General features: G+C 37.7%; 1 protein-coding gene across 1 annotated transcript; it reads right to left on the bottom strand.

Annotated features, from left to right (window-relative positions):
- Positions 1-888: 888 nt before the first annotated feature.
- Positions 889-17,181, bottom strand: LOC102803852 (ras-related and estrogen-regulated growth inhibitor-like). Its single transcript, XM_006816483.3, has 4 exons — positions 16,841-17,181; positions 8,022-8,078; positions 5,579-5,655; positions 889-2,364 (listed from the first exon to the last, which is right to left on the bottom strand). Exons 1-4 carry the CDS (start codon positions 16,896-16,898, stop codon positions 1,822-1,824), a joined length of 735 nt encoding a protein of 244 aa, XP_006816546.3. The 5' UTR covers positions 16,899-17,181; the 3' UTR covers positions 889-1,821.
- Between the last annotated feature and the right edge of the window lie 66 nt (positions 17,182-17,247).

Below are 17,247 nucleotides of genomic sequence, written 5' to 3'. Positions count from 1 at the left end.
TGATTAACTGTCATAACTGTTGTAAAGGAAAGTAAACAACATTTACCCTAAATGAAATGTTTAAACTAAGCCATGTAATTCTAAAAAATAAACAGTGAAAACATTATGTATTATGAGACAAACTGTACTAAATCAAATTTCAAGTATTTCCCAATCAGCCTGAAACTGTTAGATAGTATCACCAATATCGGATGTAAGAGGCGGAAATACTGGTTCATGAAATCACAAATGATAAATAAGAGGTTGACATTATATCGCGTTATAGTAGTAACACAGATTCATACAATATGAAGTTGCACAGACAGTTGACCAGCGGTTTAGTTGTAAAATGAACCCAAATCAAGCATTTACAACATTCCGGAACGTATCTCGAAGAATTTTGTTTACTATTGTCCTCCATCTAGCATATTCACCTTGTGAATTTCACCTTGTACGTTTATTGACTGAATTTAAATGTACTCGTCTTGTTTACATACACACAATAAAGCGGTACAAGTCTATATAATACAATCATGACTCACAGAATACTCTACTGACCCCAGGCTGATTTATTCTGCAAACATTGAACTGAATAAGCATGTGTAAAATTCATTGAGGTCGTGATCCCGAGAATAATCAGAATAATACTCATGCTCTGTCTCCATCCTATTCTGTATTACACTCGCCCGGTCAAATCATGTCGCAAATCACTGTGGGATAATATATAATTCAATAGCTACTAGCTCCCCATCTTCCCCAGCCAAGGACCATTTATTCGGCCGAAGCCTCAACATTCGTGGGCCGGAATTGAATGGTCGGTTTTAGCGAAACCGTGCGATTTGAACGATGCTAGCTCTCTGCCAATACAAGCGATGTAACGATAAAAACAGAATTGACAACAAATAAATCGATATTTCTAAAAAGAATGCTACACTTTAATCATGACTTGAGCTTTCCTTCTATTATTTTACAAATACAATAATTGTCAAAATGTAATACTACACAAAATGTAACAGGTTTAACCCAGTGAAGAATAATTACCCAACGACAGGAATAATTATTCCGTTCTCTCATCACTGAACTAAGTGGTCTCATTTTACTAAATAAGTCTCGTCTCAGTGTGAATACATTCAAAGGTCTCAACTGCATAAAATTTACTTTTAATTTGAATTTATTAATTATTCATTATATAAAAAAAATACTTTTTTTGAAATAAACGAACCAACCTTTTCTTCACCCTTCACCTGTGGCGTTTCTGTCATATTTGAAAATTTCAGAACAATTCAAAATGTGTTTTAATGATAAAGAAATGATGAACCGTGTATGGAAGTTGCTAACTAAGTAAACGTCTAAACTGCGCCCTCTGTCTCGGTGACACAATGTACTGATGGTGACTAAAATTAGTGATGCAGCACAAATAATTTCCTGTCAACGAACTTGGGACAGCATGAGTTTAGGTTTTTTTCTCAACTCGAATATAAATGATTTGAAAATGAATGAAATCGGCAAATGATCAAGTTGTAATTGTTCTATCCATCTCACCCTGGAAGTTGTGAGTCAACTTGATTGTCTCAAGTGATATATTATTGAACCAGAAAACAACTGTTAACAGTTACACCAGCGAGTCTTCACACGCATCATATGTCCGACAGCGCCCTCTTACGGTACCCAATTTCGAAAAGTTAAGGTTCAAAAAACGCTTATTCGTCTCAAGGGAACGATTGTTCAACTTGAACAGTTCGGCAAGCATCTCCACGCAGTGTATTTTTTCCGTATATAGATACAGAATTCCTGTCTAAAGTTACGACACATCCGATGCCTCTGCTGAGTTTAAATTCTAGCTCAAAACATTTGAAGCGAAGTTTTCCTTGATTTTGGTTTCACGTACGAGGTTTCACCTGGATGGTGGTGCTGATGATGATGTCGGGAGCGGAGAGAATTTGATTGCTGGTGATGGGGTTGTTTAGTCCTGAATGTTTGAACAGCTGATAACACTTTATTGCTGATCGCCTTGGTGACGCTGTTACGCCTGCGCAATGTGGTTTTCTGTCTCTTAGTCGTGTTCACGTCTTGGACAATTGAAGTAAACGCTTTCGACACGCCGGTACAGCCCCCTCTAGCGGTAACTTCAAAAAAGTGACATCCATACTCTTCGGCAAGTAATTCCCCATCCTCGAGTGGGACCTGTCGATGAGCGTTGAGATCGGTTTTATTCCCGATTATTGCTATGGGAACCGAACATGGTACTTTTGCTTTGTGGATGTACTGTATTTGTCTTTCCAATACATCAAAAGTTCTCCTATCACATATGTTGTAGACGACTACGAACGCGTCCCCCCATTTGACGTGAGATTCTTTACACAACAATTCTTCTCCAAGTTCTTGCTGGAAACGAAAATGAAAAATTATTGTAAAACATTCGCTGCAAACAACTTTTATGATTTATTAATCTAAATATGAAATATAGATGAAGACACACACTTTTAAATAGTGCTGTTCGATACTCCATGTTGATAAACACAGACTAATACATCCTGAATCGTCGAGTACACAACTTAGCATTCCGAGTCGCCATAGATTAGTGTCGCCATCATTCTACAAGAAACAAAAGTATGCCGCCTGTTGCCACTTGACGTCTGCTGTGAGATTACGTTGTCATGAAACGATAACTTGAATTAATGAAACAGCCTCGTCATGTTTTTGCGTTTTCAGACAATATTCAACTCATTGAATTACTGGACAATCAAAAATCCTAATTTTATAATAATCGACTTATTTCTACATTACTTACTGGTTCGAACAAAATTCATGTTTTGGTGGAATATGGCGTAATTTGACGGACAATGGCGATGAAAAGGTGAAAGGGCGGTGGCCGACGCACTGCGTCATTTTCGACATGGGACTCGTGTAAAATACATTGTTAATTTCCACGAATTATGTAAATACCACATACTACTTCCGGGTTATTTTTTGAGCTTCCATAGCGCTGCGATTCATGGACGCGATTGGATAAGACAAGTATGATCGATCAAATTAGACAACATTTTTAGGTTACTTGAAATGTAGCATTTTACACGCGTTGTATATGAGTTCCATATGGAACATGACGCGACGCGACGACTACCCCCTTTAATCAATAGGAATCCCAAGCTCATATTATGTTCAGTTACAATATGGAGCTAACAGGATTTGTTTACCTCCTTGTTTACAATCACTCTAAAACTGTGTGTTTGCTCGCTGCATGATGTTGGGTTCGACCTCAGACCTTATTTCCGCTCTTGTCAAGATAACCCTCTATTTTAAGTGCTAAATCCATTAAACGATTGACCTCCTCGGGGTCACATTTGTATCTTTATGTAAGACTGATTTATGTGTTTCCCATTGATTGAAATGTTTGGTCGAGTTTGGTGTTCGTTGAGACTGTTAAGTTTCGTTTCGTATTTTTCACCAATACCAGTTTTTATATGTTTATGTTTTTTTTCCTCGCAATGGACGCGCGCGAGTTGCTAGATTTTTAGTACAATTTTAGTAAAAATTGCAACAGAACAAATAAGTTTCACCTAAACATACCTTGATAATAAAATTATTGTTTTTAGATATTGAGATGTTCTCGGAGGTATAACATATTAACCTATTTTAGACTTGATAGCTAAATGTTGTTATTTATTAAGCACATTAGGCCAGATATTTTACGAGTACCTAGACGGGTCTGTTGGCGCCATATTCAACACATGTGACGCCGGGCGACCTTTGTACAATTTGAGAGGCCATACTCGCAGATCAGACACTAAAATAGTTCACCTGTCACGAACCGACATTGTGGACATGGGAGATGGACAAGTCTGTGAATGTACGACGATCCCATTCCGATATTGACCCATCGTGACCCGAACACTGAGACTGTCCCTGGAATAACAACAACAACAACAAAACTTCAAGTGTTTTCCCTCACACCATCGTTCACCATATAAATCACATTTACAACTTTTATGCTGAAAAAAAACACACTAGAATTTGAAAACAAATCGGGTCATAAATTATAAACTGTTTTGATGAATCTTCGGATTAAAAGTAACCCCCAACTGTTTTTTTGGTAATCTATGACCGTAAGGCACCATCCTCTCCCGGGATTTTGTCGCACTTTTTTCCTATATTGTAACATTATAACCAACGTGTAATATACAATAAATCTTGGAAGATAGGGACATTCAACTGTGGATATCCATTTCATTCAACCAAGGTCTACAACAATGTCACACTCTGTTCTGTTACATCACCATTTCATTCAACCAAGGTCTACAACAATGTCACACTCTGTTCTGTTACCTCACCATTTCATTCAATCAAGGTCTGCAACAATGTCACACTCTGTTCTGTTACATCACCATTTCATTCAACCAAGGTATACAACAATGTCACACTCTGTTCTGTTACATCAGAGAGTAGCTAAATAAAATGTGCCAGATTTGTGATTAGAAAGTAAATACAATATTTTGTTTTTACCTGAATAGCAAAGTTTATTTCATGGATATGCGTAAAACTAAAATTGCAGTGGTTATAGTAAATGTCGCGTTGTGAATACACAGACACAAAATATCTAAATGTAAAGAATAAATGATTTGATATTAAAGTTACAACCGATATAGCCAAGTCCGTATATTTCACTGTGACAAATCAGAATATTGGCAAAACATAACTTTTCGACCATATACAAAAAAAAGTAAAAACTATTTTCAGATGTAAATTTACCAGTTATTCTTTAATAAAGGTTCATTCCCGCTTTTAAATATGTCTATTAATCAGAACAAAAATGTGTCCAAATGGAGCTGTGCCACAGACTGAATGGGAAGGCAAAATAATTTACTTGGAGGCGCGACATTGGACAATGCCTACATGTGGTTGTGTCCGACTGACACCAACATACCGTGTTATATTGTCATAAAAATATACAAATGGCCATACAGCATTTCCAACGACATATTTCCCACATACTAGTAGAGAGAAACAATTTTGCGCAGTAACTTAGTCATTCTCAAAATGATTTTGCATTTGCAGTTAGTTTTACGATCCACAATTTCACTCAGTGCGCTCACGACTAAAAGCATTTCAGGAACATACCACTATTTCAATACACAGACTATTGTATCCATCACGGTTAGTTTTCAGGGAGTTGGGTGGGTTGGAGTGGGGTTGAAACAATTCTTCATTTATTAATCAGTGACGAATATTTTGGGAAGAGGAAGGTAAATCAGTAAAAAATAAAGCAGAGGAGTTTTCCCCCGCAAACAAACATGTACATACATGAGTCCTTGCATTTTAGCGCGCGTTGTTATCGTCGCGTGGGACTCAATTCCCGCGCGTGCGTAGTGACGACCCCTCCGCTTTAACGTTAGATATTCGATTTAAATGGCGGTAGTCGCCGCGCCGCGATACTTTCGATACCTGCGAAACACCAAAACAAAATATTTAATTAAAGCTTGGTTTGTACTAGTTGGTGTGCGCTACAGTCAAAATCGCCATCTTTGTTTATATGAGACCTATATCTCGCGCATGCGCGGCGCGACGACTACCGCCCTTTAGTATCAGAAACTAGACTAACCTCTTGGCAGCAACTGTCCAGTACTTCAATTGACATTGACACGTCATTGTGTGGCACTAAATGTTTGTAGTAACGATCTGGAATAAAAAAGAAAGACATTAATTAAATGACATGGATGGTCTCGGTTAAATTCTCTAAACCAATAAAGCAATTAGACTGGACTTATTTGATCCATTGGATCAACCACAGAGATTCGTCCATGGGTGACGTCACAATAATACCCAATTGTGAGTTTTATTGCTGGCTGGAAAGGCATGTATTCGTTCATTCGTAAAACAGTTTATTGTTATCATGTCGATTCTACTCGCACCGAACCTTTAACCTGAAAATCTAACCATCAAACCAACCCTCAAATGTAATTGTATATACTCCCTGCAGATTAATTAGGAAACAATGGGAGAGTGGCACTTGCAATTTGCACATACAAAAACAAAGTCAGGAGAGATAACAGTGACATTCAATGTATGAAACTGTCGCTTGTCACACAAAAAATATATAAAAGAAGATGCAATAAACATATATTATTTTTAAAAAAATGTTAGGGGGTGGTGTGCAAAAATAACTTTTTTCTCGACTTTGCAATGTGGTACCCTCAAAGTACACTTAACCTTGATGTAGGTTGTTGCCAGTGCCAACATGTGCTTGCCATGTGTTTACTTGAATTACATTTTAGAATATAGGTTGTCTTTGTCCATATTGTGAGTAGTTCAGTCATGAATAGGCGACATTGTCTACAAATCTGTCATCGAGAGAGAAGACCAAACTTGTATGCCACACTACTAATAGATGGATCATTGGTAAAACTGAATCACGGTGTATGTTCTTTTTCGAATTTGTTTACCTTTCATCAATCGGCATTCTGACCCAATAAAATGAAACACACTGAAAACATTAATTTTGAACATATTACGGTAATTTGTTTACTTTCAGATTAATAAAGGAGTTTTCGCCATTGATAGCACACTCAACCAAAAATCTGTGCAGAAAACATTGGCATTGTGCAGGTTAGGGACATAACATTCTCAACATGGCGTTTAAAGGAGTGAAATCAAATATGGTTTATTGAATTAAAATACGTCAATATTTAGTGTTGACACACTCATCGGTTTAGTCAGTTGCTCAGATAGCAATAACGTAGTGTGTATATATCGGGTTGCTTCATAAATTAAGATTGATTGGCCTGGGTACATCATTCACTGATTACAACCAACATCGTCCAAACTAATTTAGGAAAATTCATTGATATTCAGAAATAATTGTTTATTATATTATTGATTTTGACAATATCCTTTAAATTCTCATTAATACATGGAAGAACTTCGTCTTCCTAATAATGCTTGTAAAGTTGTTGCAAACATAGTGGAGGGGGGGGGGCAGGCCAGTTACGTATCTGTAAGTTAACACAGCCATGCGGAAATCCATACTGTTCGTATGCATCACTTGGTTCAGTTACTGGGATACAGAGTGTACAAAGTTCAAAATAAATTAGGTCACGTGACGACAGGATATTATGAAAACAATGTGTCACATATCCCACTGTCTGACATTCCAAAAATGAGCACGACTTACGCCGACAAACGTATCCACACAACATTTATAATATTTGGTGTCGGGGAACGTTCATCTCGACAAGTGCAATGTCATCAGAGTGCCTGGCAACATTGGTAAGACCAGTAGTTCTAAACTATGTACAGAATTCCAACAATATCAAATGACGGTTCACTAGTATGTCTATCAGTTCATGCAGCTCATCTCGGAATAAATGAAGATTGGGTGTTCAGTTGTATTACATAATTTGTAAATTGAACAAGAATGTGTCAGCATACACATGTCAAGTCATGGCAGATTACCCTGTTGGTTGGCATATAATGTGGGCAGCCATGTGCTATCAATAACTGAAAATGCGAGTCATCCACTGATCTGCTGAGTGGTTAATGTAGACAAAAAGGTGTTTTTAATGAGGGGAGGGGAAAGATGAATTTGGTCAGCAGGGAAAGAATGGCAAGTTGGCGGTATGGGAGTGGGCAAAAAAATGTTTGTTTAATGAGGGCATGGGAAAGATGAATTTGGTCAGGTGGAGGGTAGCTTATGAACAGCTTTTAATTTCCCATCTTTCCTTTATATTAATTAGCATACTTATAAAGGTCCATAAAATTAAATTTGTCCCACAGAATTGAATATTTCAATTTATTGATCGCTGGCTGCACCTGATATGGTTCACCGACCTCCACCTCCCCAATACGCAAAATGTATAGATTCGAATTTTGGTTGCTATGACGATCAATGTACATTTCAATAATTGCAAAGGCGCTCTTAACACTTTTGCACACCCTGATAACTGAGAAGATGAGTCGGATACAATAGTGTATATTTTCTACAAACCAACACACCTCAGTTATGTACAGTAAAACGATCAACAAAGAAAGAACACGTGACCACTTACCTAAATTAGATTCATATTCACCAATGAATCTTCCTGTTAGGAATCTCACAGTTAGGGCTGGAAAAAAAAACAAAAAAAAAGTGTGAATAACAAATCTCACAGAAACATAAAGTGACATATTGACGATTAGAATAAAATTATTTGGAAATATTTGTGTTGTTGAGAATATAATGAATGAATTATTGGTACGTACTACTAATTCAAAAACATGCAGATTTTTGAACTTTAGTATTTTTTGGTTTGCTGCAAATCATAGGGCAAGTAATTAAGGATTAAGAGAATTGCTAAACGAACTGGGTATGTAATACTGGGATTTAAACGCACAATGAATAAGAACAATTTCTCCCATTCTCCCATTTCATCCCACCATGCACCTCGAATAATAATTCAATGACCTCTCACTGGAAATAAAAAATAACCATTGGCTTACAGAACTGTGTAACTAAACAACGTCTACAAAATAGACTTTAATGCTACAAAAGATCACTTTCAAAAAGTTACCAAAACATTACCAAAAATGCATGGATTATTAAAAAATTATAATATTTAAATTATTTGAACACACCATTCATCAAGAAACCTATCTAAAACAGTTGAATGACAGACAAGCAGTAAGAATATTAAGCAAATTAGACTTAGTTGCCATAAATTACACACTAGACCAAAAACTGAAATCAGCCAAAGAAAATGCTCTTGAATACAAATTTCATTTCACCACTTGATGTAAATTATACACAGATTAACGAAAACAACTGTATTCTATATTTCTCATTTACATGCATTTACTTCCTCGTCTGACGAAGAGAAATGTATCCACACAATGGGCTGCAATGACAAACAACTTGTAATAGGATTAATAAACTAAACAGTTTGTCTCAGAGTAAATATGTCAATTCATCCATTTCTTTGGCATTTTCTGTTGACATTTAAGTTGTTTTCTAATCAAATCAAATTATCTTGTATATGCCAAAAATAAAAAGTCAAACTATTTTTACGGTGATAATAAAATATTTTACTCTATTCTCACTGCCCCTCCCCCAAAATCGATGACGTCACTGTGACGCTTCAATAGGAATGGCGATGGGGCGTCACATTACATGGAGACGGCAAGCATTCCGTGTCATGTTACAATTATTTGTTATTAAGTTGGCATCACAACTTGTTCGGACTAGTCAGTCAGTCGACACTCCAATCGCTAAACCAGGTGATTAAGTTCACACTCCTGAACTGAGGTTGTGATATTTTTATTGCATCCCCTATAAATTAAACTGCACTTGTGTGCTAACCCGACGTTGTTAATCTTTTGAAGTGTCTAATTAAATACATTCCGACGTCTAGGGATCGTCTTCGTCAATACCGTCAACACCTGTATAGAGAGGAATGAAGCACTTTTATGAGGTGAACCAAATTGAGATGAGAAATGTCGACCTTGAGCACTGATCGTCAATCTATATCGGTTCCTTTACACCTGTTTATCACGGGACTGTTCCATATTACAGTCGCTATTCATTGTATGACTTCATAACAAGCTGTAGAAAGATGCACTTCAGAGGAACGTTGTAATATCTCACTGGCGTCCGGATCCAACGTCTGGATTACGAAAGAGCCTGATTTATGTGACAGACATATTGGAACATGCTATATTTGTTTACATTCGTAGACAAGTACACAGGATAAGAACAGCACCGTTTGCGATCATAATAAATACAATATAGGCATGCGTATAGAATTAAATCAACACTGAAAATAAACAGAGAACCCTCGGTGTTTTAGGTGTGTTGTTTGGATAGTGTCTACTCGTAAATTTTACCCGGACAGTCTAACTGTTGCTCAAGAGCAGTCAACCTACATCGTCAACCTAATGCAACCTAACAGACCCACCCTATCCCATCTAACTTCACCACAACTGCACCCCTTTTCCAGATTCTCCAATAAGCAGTATGTATACGTGTACACTCTTCGATTTTATTTAAAGCGCGGTAGTCGTCACGCTGCGCATGTGCGACATTTGTGTTGATAAACATTGATTTTCCCACAATCCAATGCGCTTTTCAAATGGAAATCACAAGTATGAGGTTTGACCATAGACCCTCTTTTAGAGGGTCTATGGTTTGACCTGGGCGCGACTTGCACTGATTACCGCCAGTGACTCCTTCGATACCTTCCAATTACATGGAAATTACCTAATTAAAGCTTGGAAACGTGTCAGTTCGTACTCGTTGATCTGTGCACGGTTTCTTTTTTAGTAACCGTGATCTGCGCAACAGTCAAAGTCGCCATCTTTGTTTATATGAGACCCATAAAACTCGCACATGCGCAGCGCGACGTCTACCGCGCTTTAAATTCAGGATTGGTTTTTCGTTTTTAGACAGTAACATCTCACAATTATAACAATCTGTTGCACATTGATAAATAGCCGTTTTACCAATTCTCAGTCATATATAACACGACTGAAAACACATGCCTGTGTTACGTCATTTAGTGTTGTTGCTATGTCAACGTTCTTTGAGAACCTCGGGTGGAGCACAGTCCCTCAACACTGGGGACTGTGGGTGGGATATGGTAAGCTATTGCAACGGTGCGTCAGGGGAAGTGCAGGCCATACTTCAGGAATGCAGTTTTTACATGGAAGTTAATATGTACCGCTACTTCAACATAGGTCTTTGGTCTTCTCTATTAATATGTGTTCAAAACTTTAAAGACTGTATATATTCTCACGGCTCCCTATCTTTCGTACGAAGTCCTATGCTAGAAGATAGGCATGTGAGAATTGCGTGATTAACTTTAATGGCGTCATTATCGTTCGTTATTCTTTACAAATAGGATAATTGGTATAAATAGTCTCTGATAAGTGGCAACATAGTTATGAACGATGAAGTAGCATTTAATGGTGATACTTGAGGAACAGGAAATCATGGAATTTCGATATCCAAAAAACACCGTATGAATGATTCGCTTAGCAAGTACATCTTTATTGCATTGTATTCCGCGTGGTTTGTAAGAATGTCATTGTTCGCGCGTAATGAACTGAATGTGTATATTAAAATATTATATACTTAGGTTTATTTAATTCTAAACAAATATAACATTGCTCAATCTTGCACCATTCACTGGTGGATCCAGAAATTCGGTATGGGGGGGGGGTCATATTGACGTGGCATGGGTTTGTCAATTGATTTGTAATTTTTTTCGCGGGCTGAGGGGGTGGGTGGCTAAATCCGTGCGTGTTATTACTCACATTGGGACAACATGTTGATTCTTTTCACTTATAATGACCCGTACTCTCCTAATATTGGACGAGGAGCACCGGGACGACCAACTTAGCAAATCCCTCGGTAAACAACTATTATCACGAAGCCGTGAGCTAAATCTGACTTCTGATCACATGACAATAAGTTCGAGTTTAGTACCGTAACATGGACAATGGTCCTAACCTGAATAACTAACATACCAAGCACTGTGATGTGATTGCCCGTTATCTTAATGATTACGAACAGCATACAGAATTTATCAAAAAGTTTAACACAAATTGTGGTATCGTCTTAAAATAATTACTTCAATGTAGACTTTAACCCCGTTTAATCCTATAATGAGTGTTTTAGTGCCGATAATGCAACGTATATGGGCGTTGTAAGTGGACAAATGATTGTAGCTGTGGGTCCATAGCTCTGCTTGTGTCATTCTCGTCACTTTTGTCCATGATTTGCAAATTTTCATCACTTTATTTTTCACGATTTTTCAACTTTTTTCAGCAATAGAAAAAACGTGATGATGAGATGATAGAACCACAAATGAAGAGAATGTGGACACACTAAGATGACCCCAGTTGACCCAGGAATCATACGTCCCGGTGACACAACTGTTGTAAGGGAGGGGGAGGCTCATACAAAACATGACAATAATGAGACGCTCTACATGGATGTATGTGGACATTGTTATAATAGAGAACCCAGACGTTATTCGTAGCCCCTTAACTTCCTGAATATGTTATCACTTGTAGTAAAAACAAAGATTAGTCGCTATAAACATTGATTCTCGGTATTAACGGTCGTAGTAGAAGAGTTTGAGTAAATAACCAACCAATAAGTTTTGAGGTGGCGTGATATCGTCTGGTAACCACGATTCGGTAAACAGCCCCCTCGACTAAAATCGGGGTGTGTCTTTTATTGACAATTCAATGTGGTCGGAGTTTTAACTGGTGATTCTAGTGAGTCGTTTTCTTCGTCTGCTATTGCATTCTCGCAAGGTAATGGACAGATATGTAGTACAAACGTTCGTTGTCATGGCATTTATTCGAGCATTTGAATATCACATTTTTGTTACAGAAAAAAAAAACGAATTGAACTCTGGGCAAAAGCAATGGCATTGGGAGCCATGGCAACACTTTAGTTTTTTATGTGTATAATATTAACTGTCCGTAGTCGATAAATATTAGTACTTATATTGGACAGGGTTAAAGTTTATCAGACTATATATTAAACAGGTTCCGTATTTTGACCGAGTTGTGGCGGGCCGTGTCGTGTACGGTCGTGATGCAACGAACGTGACACGCCACAACTGTCGTGATGCGACAACCACGACAACTACGACGGACACGACTCGACACACATCGAAATGAACAAGACAGAGCTATGCTGTCACGCAGTCGTGAATCAAAAATAACATCCTTAGATGAACCATGTCTTACATCTATGTGAATTGACGTAATGCAATAATAGTAAATCCAGTTAATAAAATGCAGATAACAAGATGTCCATAGACATTGCTAAAATACGTATACTACCACATTTGCATTCAGTTTGGTTAACCATAATGTTATTTGACAAATATATCGGCAAACTGTTCACCAACTATCATTTTAACCATACACTTAATAGGGCAGACTAGAGCGGTTGATTTGGTGAGGTGGGTGTCTAATACATTTCAGGCTATAGTGGCCTACACGTAGCCACTAGTTTGAATGAACAAAATCACCCAAAACTGGATAAAACTGGTTGTAACTGACCAACACCAACATTTTACTGCATACCAAGGGAAATAATTAAATTGTAATTGTAAACAAAATAATATTAGTGTAATATCCTATATTAGCATGGGTTTATGCCTTGCATGGTGGCGAGATATTAGCATTGGTTTATGCCTTGCATGGTGGCGGGATATTAGCATGGGTTTATGCCTTGCATGGTGGCGGGATATTAGCATTGGTTTATGCCTTGCATGGTGGCGGGATATTAGCATGGGTTTATGCCTTGCATGGTGGCGGGATATTAGCATGGATTTATGCCTTGCATGGTGGCGGGATATTAGCATGGGTTTATGCCTTGCATGGTGGCGGGATATTACCACTGAGGACATAAGTGTTATTTGCCGAAAATCATTGTATTTCAAATACAGCAAAAAAATCAATAACTCCCAATTATCAAACGATTACTACTAAGTTGTGTTATCTCACACAATCCATATTTCATACCCTTGGAATATTTGGGAGTATCGCGGCAACTACGAACGAGGCTGTCACTCATTGACGTTATGTTACTGTTAATTTACAGTGAGCCATGAACATGTAATAATTTACTACTAGGGTCAATTCATATTAACTATGTGACGGGATATTATTCATATAATATCATGGGAACAGCTGTGGGCGTGTTCTGTTACACGGTGTTTGTTGCACACATCGTCTAATGTACTATTAAACGGTACGTATCAGTAATCGAAAGAAGCGTTTGTGCAGATCGTCATTTCAGCAAATATAAACGTATATTATATCGTACTAGGACGCTACTAAATCATAATTTCTCACAATGAATCATTTTGCACAGTGTCAGTGTCAAGCGATATTAGTATAATACATGTTTGTCCAACTTGTCAATTTAATGAGAGACAATCTCAGTGAGTGCGGCACTAGAGTACAATGCTCGCCAAAGTTGAATGTACTTCGATGTCTGTAGCGTGATGATATTTGAAACTGAATTCCGGAAGTCTAACACGTGACCGTAAATAACGGCAATTAGAGAAAACCTTTCTCATATTTATGATGTGCAATAAATCAGTGACGTCATCATATTCACACAGGATAAACACCATTCTTTACATCTGACATCATCTTTAAAGGGGAACTTGTCAATCCCCAAGACTAACCCAAGGAATCGTGGGATGTTATTGTTTATGTAGTTTACAATGTTAATCTGTCTGTTTTTCTGAATCAATGTATTTTTTTCATCTAGTAAGTAAATTGGCCGTTAGTTTAGGCTCCCCCTATAACATTCAGTCAAAAGCACGCCCTAGGACCCAAGTTTTACAGGGCTGTAGGAAGGTTTAAAGAAAGATGGTTTATGGCTAATTAAACAAAGCTTCAAGGTCGGAGTCAAGTTGATAAAAAGAACTTAACATGGTGATGAAAACCAAGTCGTGTTATTGAACTGTCTATATCTACTTGTAGTAAACTGTTTAAACATAAATTGAGTAGTCCGCGCCCCTCCCATCACCACCTTCATAAGTAATTTTGTTTTCAAATATATTCCATGTGAACAAAATACGTGACTACATTGCCTAAAACATCCTTTGGTCTGATTGTTTTTTCAAAATTGCCACTCTTGACTGGTCTCTACTCCGATTTTATCCAAGATTTCGAATATTGAAATTTATATAGAAGACAATGCCTTAAAACAAGCTTGTCGTGGGACAATATTAATATACTTGCAATTTGTGAAATTGATAATAACCTTGGAGTTGTTAAAATGACGTGCATAACCGGTTAGGTATCCGTCTCACATTTCATACAAGTGAGCGTCTTTGGCATCAGATTAAATGTTCTTCAAAGATAATTCAAAAGTACCCATTGGGTCAGTGCCACGAATTAGAGGTATTTTATACCAAAAAAGAAAAATCAGCAGCCGCGAATTTAGAACTTTTTGAATATACTTTACGAGTTTTACCCGATGCCTAGTACATCCAAATTAAAGACTTTAGACATATATAATAAAATTAATACATAACGTAGCGATTAAACTTTACATGGGAGCTGTATACCATGTGATGAAAACGTCACCTGACAAAAGTTTTTTTTTTTGCGTGCACCTTATTTTTTTTATTTTTTCGGATGTTCAAATTCCAAGTGCTGGTGCTCACACATAATGCATTTTGTCCACAGAAGTCATATTCATGTTTGGGACTACATGACAGGGCTATATGGCCATCTCTCTATCAAATGGCAATTTTAATGCGCTATCCTGGCGTCAACCAGGCTTGGTCGAACACCTGCGGACCTTAACCAAGGTTCCCCCAAAGTCGCATGAAGTGAATGAATCTCGGGTAGTGGAATTGGCCTTCCCATGGAGTCTGTGGCACACTCACCCAGGGTAGGGGTCGACCCTTTGATGTTCAGCCTAAGGTAGGATTTGAACTTGGGTCTACCGATTATAAGTCTGATGCAACAACCACTATGCTACCAGTGACCGGTGTCTGCGTGCACCTTATTAGCTTTTCAAATTATCAAAATAATTCTATAAAGTATGACAAACACTAAAACATACCAGAATGTCATTGCATGGTTCTTTAAAATGACTCCCTACAAACCAATCATCGCCACTCGGCATCAACACTAGTGGATGTGAATGGTGTCCGATTGCCCAGGTATATGATGATAACGCATTCTCACCGATAACATTAGACTGGTTTACCCGTGTCATTGTAACTGTCTGACATTGACTGAAAAGTCTGTCGTCACGCCACCACCTAGTTAGCATACCTGCGTACCCGACTGAATGCGTTCTTGTTTACCATTCTGATATCGCCAAAACTAAAATAAAATCAGCTCGATAGGCTAACCCAGAATTAATGATGCTGGTCGTGTACTTTCAGGTTAGTTGTCCAATTATAGTATTTCGATAAACATCATGATTGCCGAAGACATGATACGATATCAATTCGACCCTTGAACTTGGCAAACAATGACATATGAATCCAAATAACGATATAAATAACTCTCTGTGACCAATTTTAGACTTTCTTCTTCTTTAAACAAAAAATAGTTGTAGTCGTTCCTAGTAGTCCTGGTCACAAGCAACATGCCGGGGTTGCATGGTTTGACATGTTTGCTTAATTCCGTCCTCGGGCTTTAGACAAAATATTACTTCTTTTCCAAAGATGTCAATTTAATGATTGTAAATCAGATGTGTTTGATTCGAGTGTAATTCAATTCAACTCAGGTATCAACGCTTTTATTTGTATTTTAATATTGGGCCAGGAGGCTCCACGTTCTGTCATGATTCCAATCAATATGTGACCCTCTGAGGATTCGTTTTGCGATACGGGTCATTTTTGTTATTTCCGTTTCTGCTGCAATTTGGTCGATCAATTCAATCTAGTCCGTCGTGGCAGTGTTTAAGTGTTTAAATCAATATGCGAACATAGTTCTTTGTCACTGAGAACTATAGAATTACTTCGTGTTTGTTTATCGTCAAGCATACGAATAAAAGACACATTTAAACTGAACTAGTAAGGTCAGAAATCATCAAACAAACCGTTTTTCCATTCGTTGTCGCGGTGGGAAAAGACGGATTTGTGTCGTTGACTGTGTTGATTTTACAAACAATCTAACAACGGCACTTTTTAATCTGTGAAAATTAAAGAGAGATGGTAACCTATGGGATAGCCACCTGTTGATTGTCATCTCAGTTCACGTAATACCATGGTAAAACAGACGTACTTTATAACGATAAAAATATTGAAAACTAACTAAAATATTCAATTCAACAAAGAAGTCCAGACTTTGCTAGTCCATTTATAACTGATATCAATATTATAGGTATACTTACCAGATTTACCGACGTTCGGACATCCTAAAACAACCACTTTGGCTTCAATACCAGTCATTTTCACGCTGAACGACGGTACCCAGTATCATGAATTTCGGCAAAGGCAATGCGGGTACCTCAAACATACGCCGTCAATTTATGCAGACAGCCAGCACCGTGACTAGCTAAGTAATAATTGATAACGGCACTAGTTATAATCCTAATGTATATTAGCGATGACTGTCACAGCGATTTTTTCGACAATGTTCCAAATACTCTGTTGATCCTAGTACACGTTTGCTGTTCGAATTATTTTGCAACTTAACTTCGAAGACTGTCGGATGCAGCGAACCGTAGACCACTAACAGTGCCACGAAGTGTGAATAGAACGTAGAGCGTGAGAGATGAACGGAACACAGCTTGGTCTT

Source organism: Saccoglossus kowalevskii, chromosome 12, assembly GCF_978046115.1.
Source record: "Saccoglossus kowalevskii chromosome 12, keSacKowa6.1, whole genome shotgun sequence".
Taxonomy (NCBI): domain Eukaryota; kingdom Metazoa; phylum Hemichordata; class Enteropneusta; family Harrimaniidae; genus Saccoglossus; species Saccoglossus kowalevskii.
Note: the sequence above shows the minus strand (reverse complement) of the source record. Positions and strands in the feature narration are given on the sequence as shown.

Excerpts from the sequence above, each read along its gene's own strand:
- LOC102803852 (XM_006816483.3), bottom strand. The coding sequence starts at position 16,898 with ATGACTGGTATTGAAGCCAAAGTGGTTGTTTTAGGATGTCCGAACGTC. Across the intron at positions 8,079-16,840 it reads TCCGAACGTCGGTAAATCTG|CCCTAACTGTGAGATTCCTA; the intron begins GTAAGTATACCT and ends TTTTTTTTCCAG. Across the intron at positions 2,365-5,578 it reads TGGACAGTTGCTGCCAAGAG|CAAGAACTTGGAGAAGAATT; the intron begins GTTAGTCTAGTT and ends TTTCGTTTCCAG.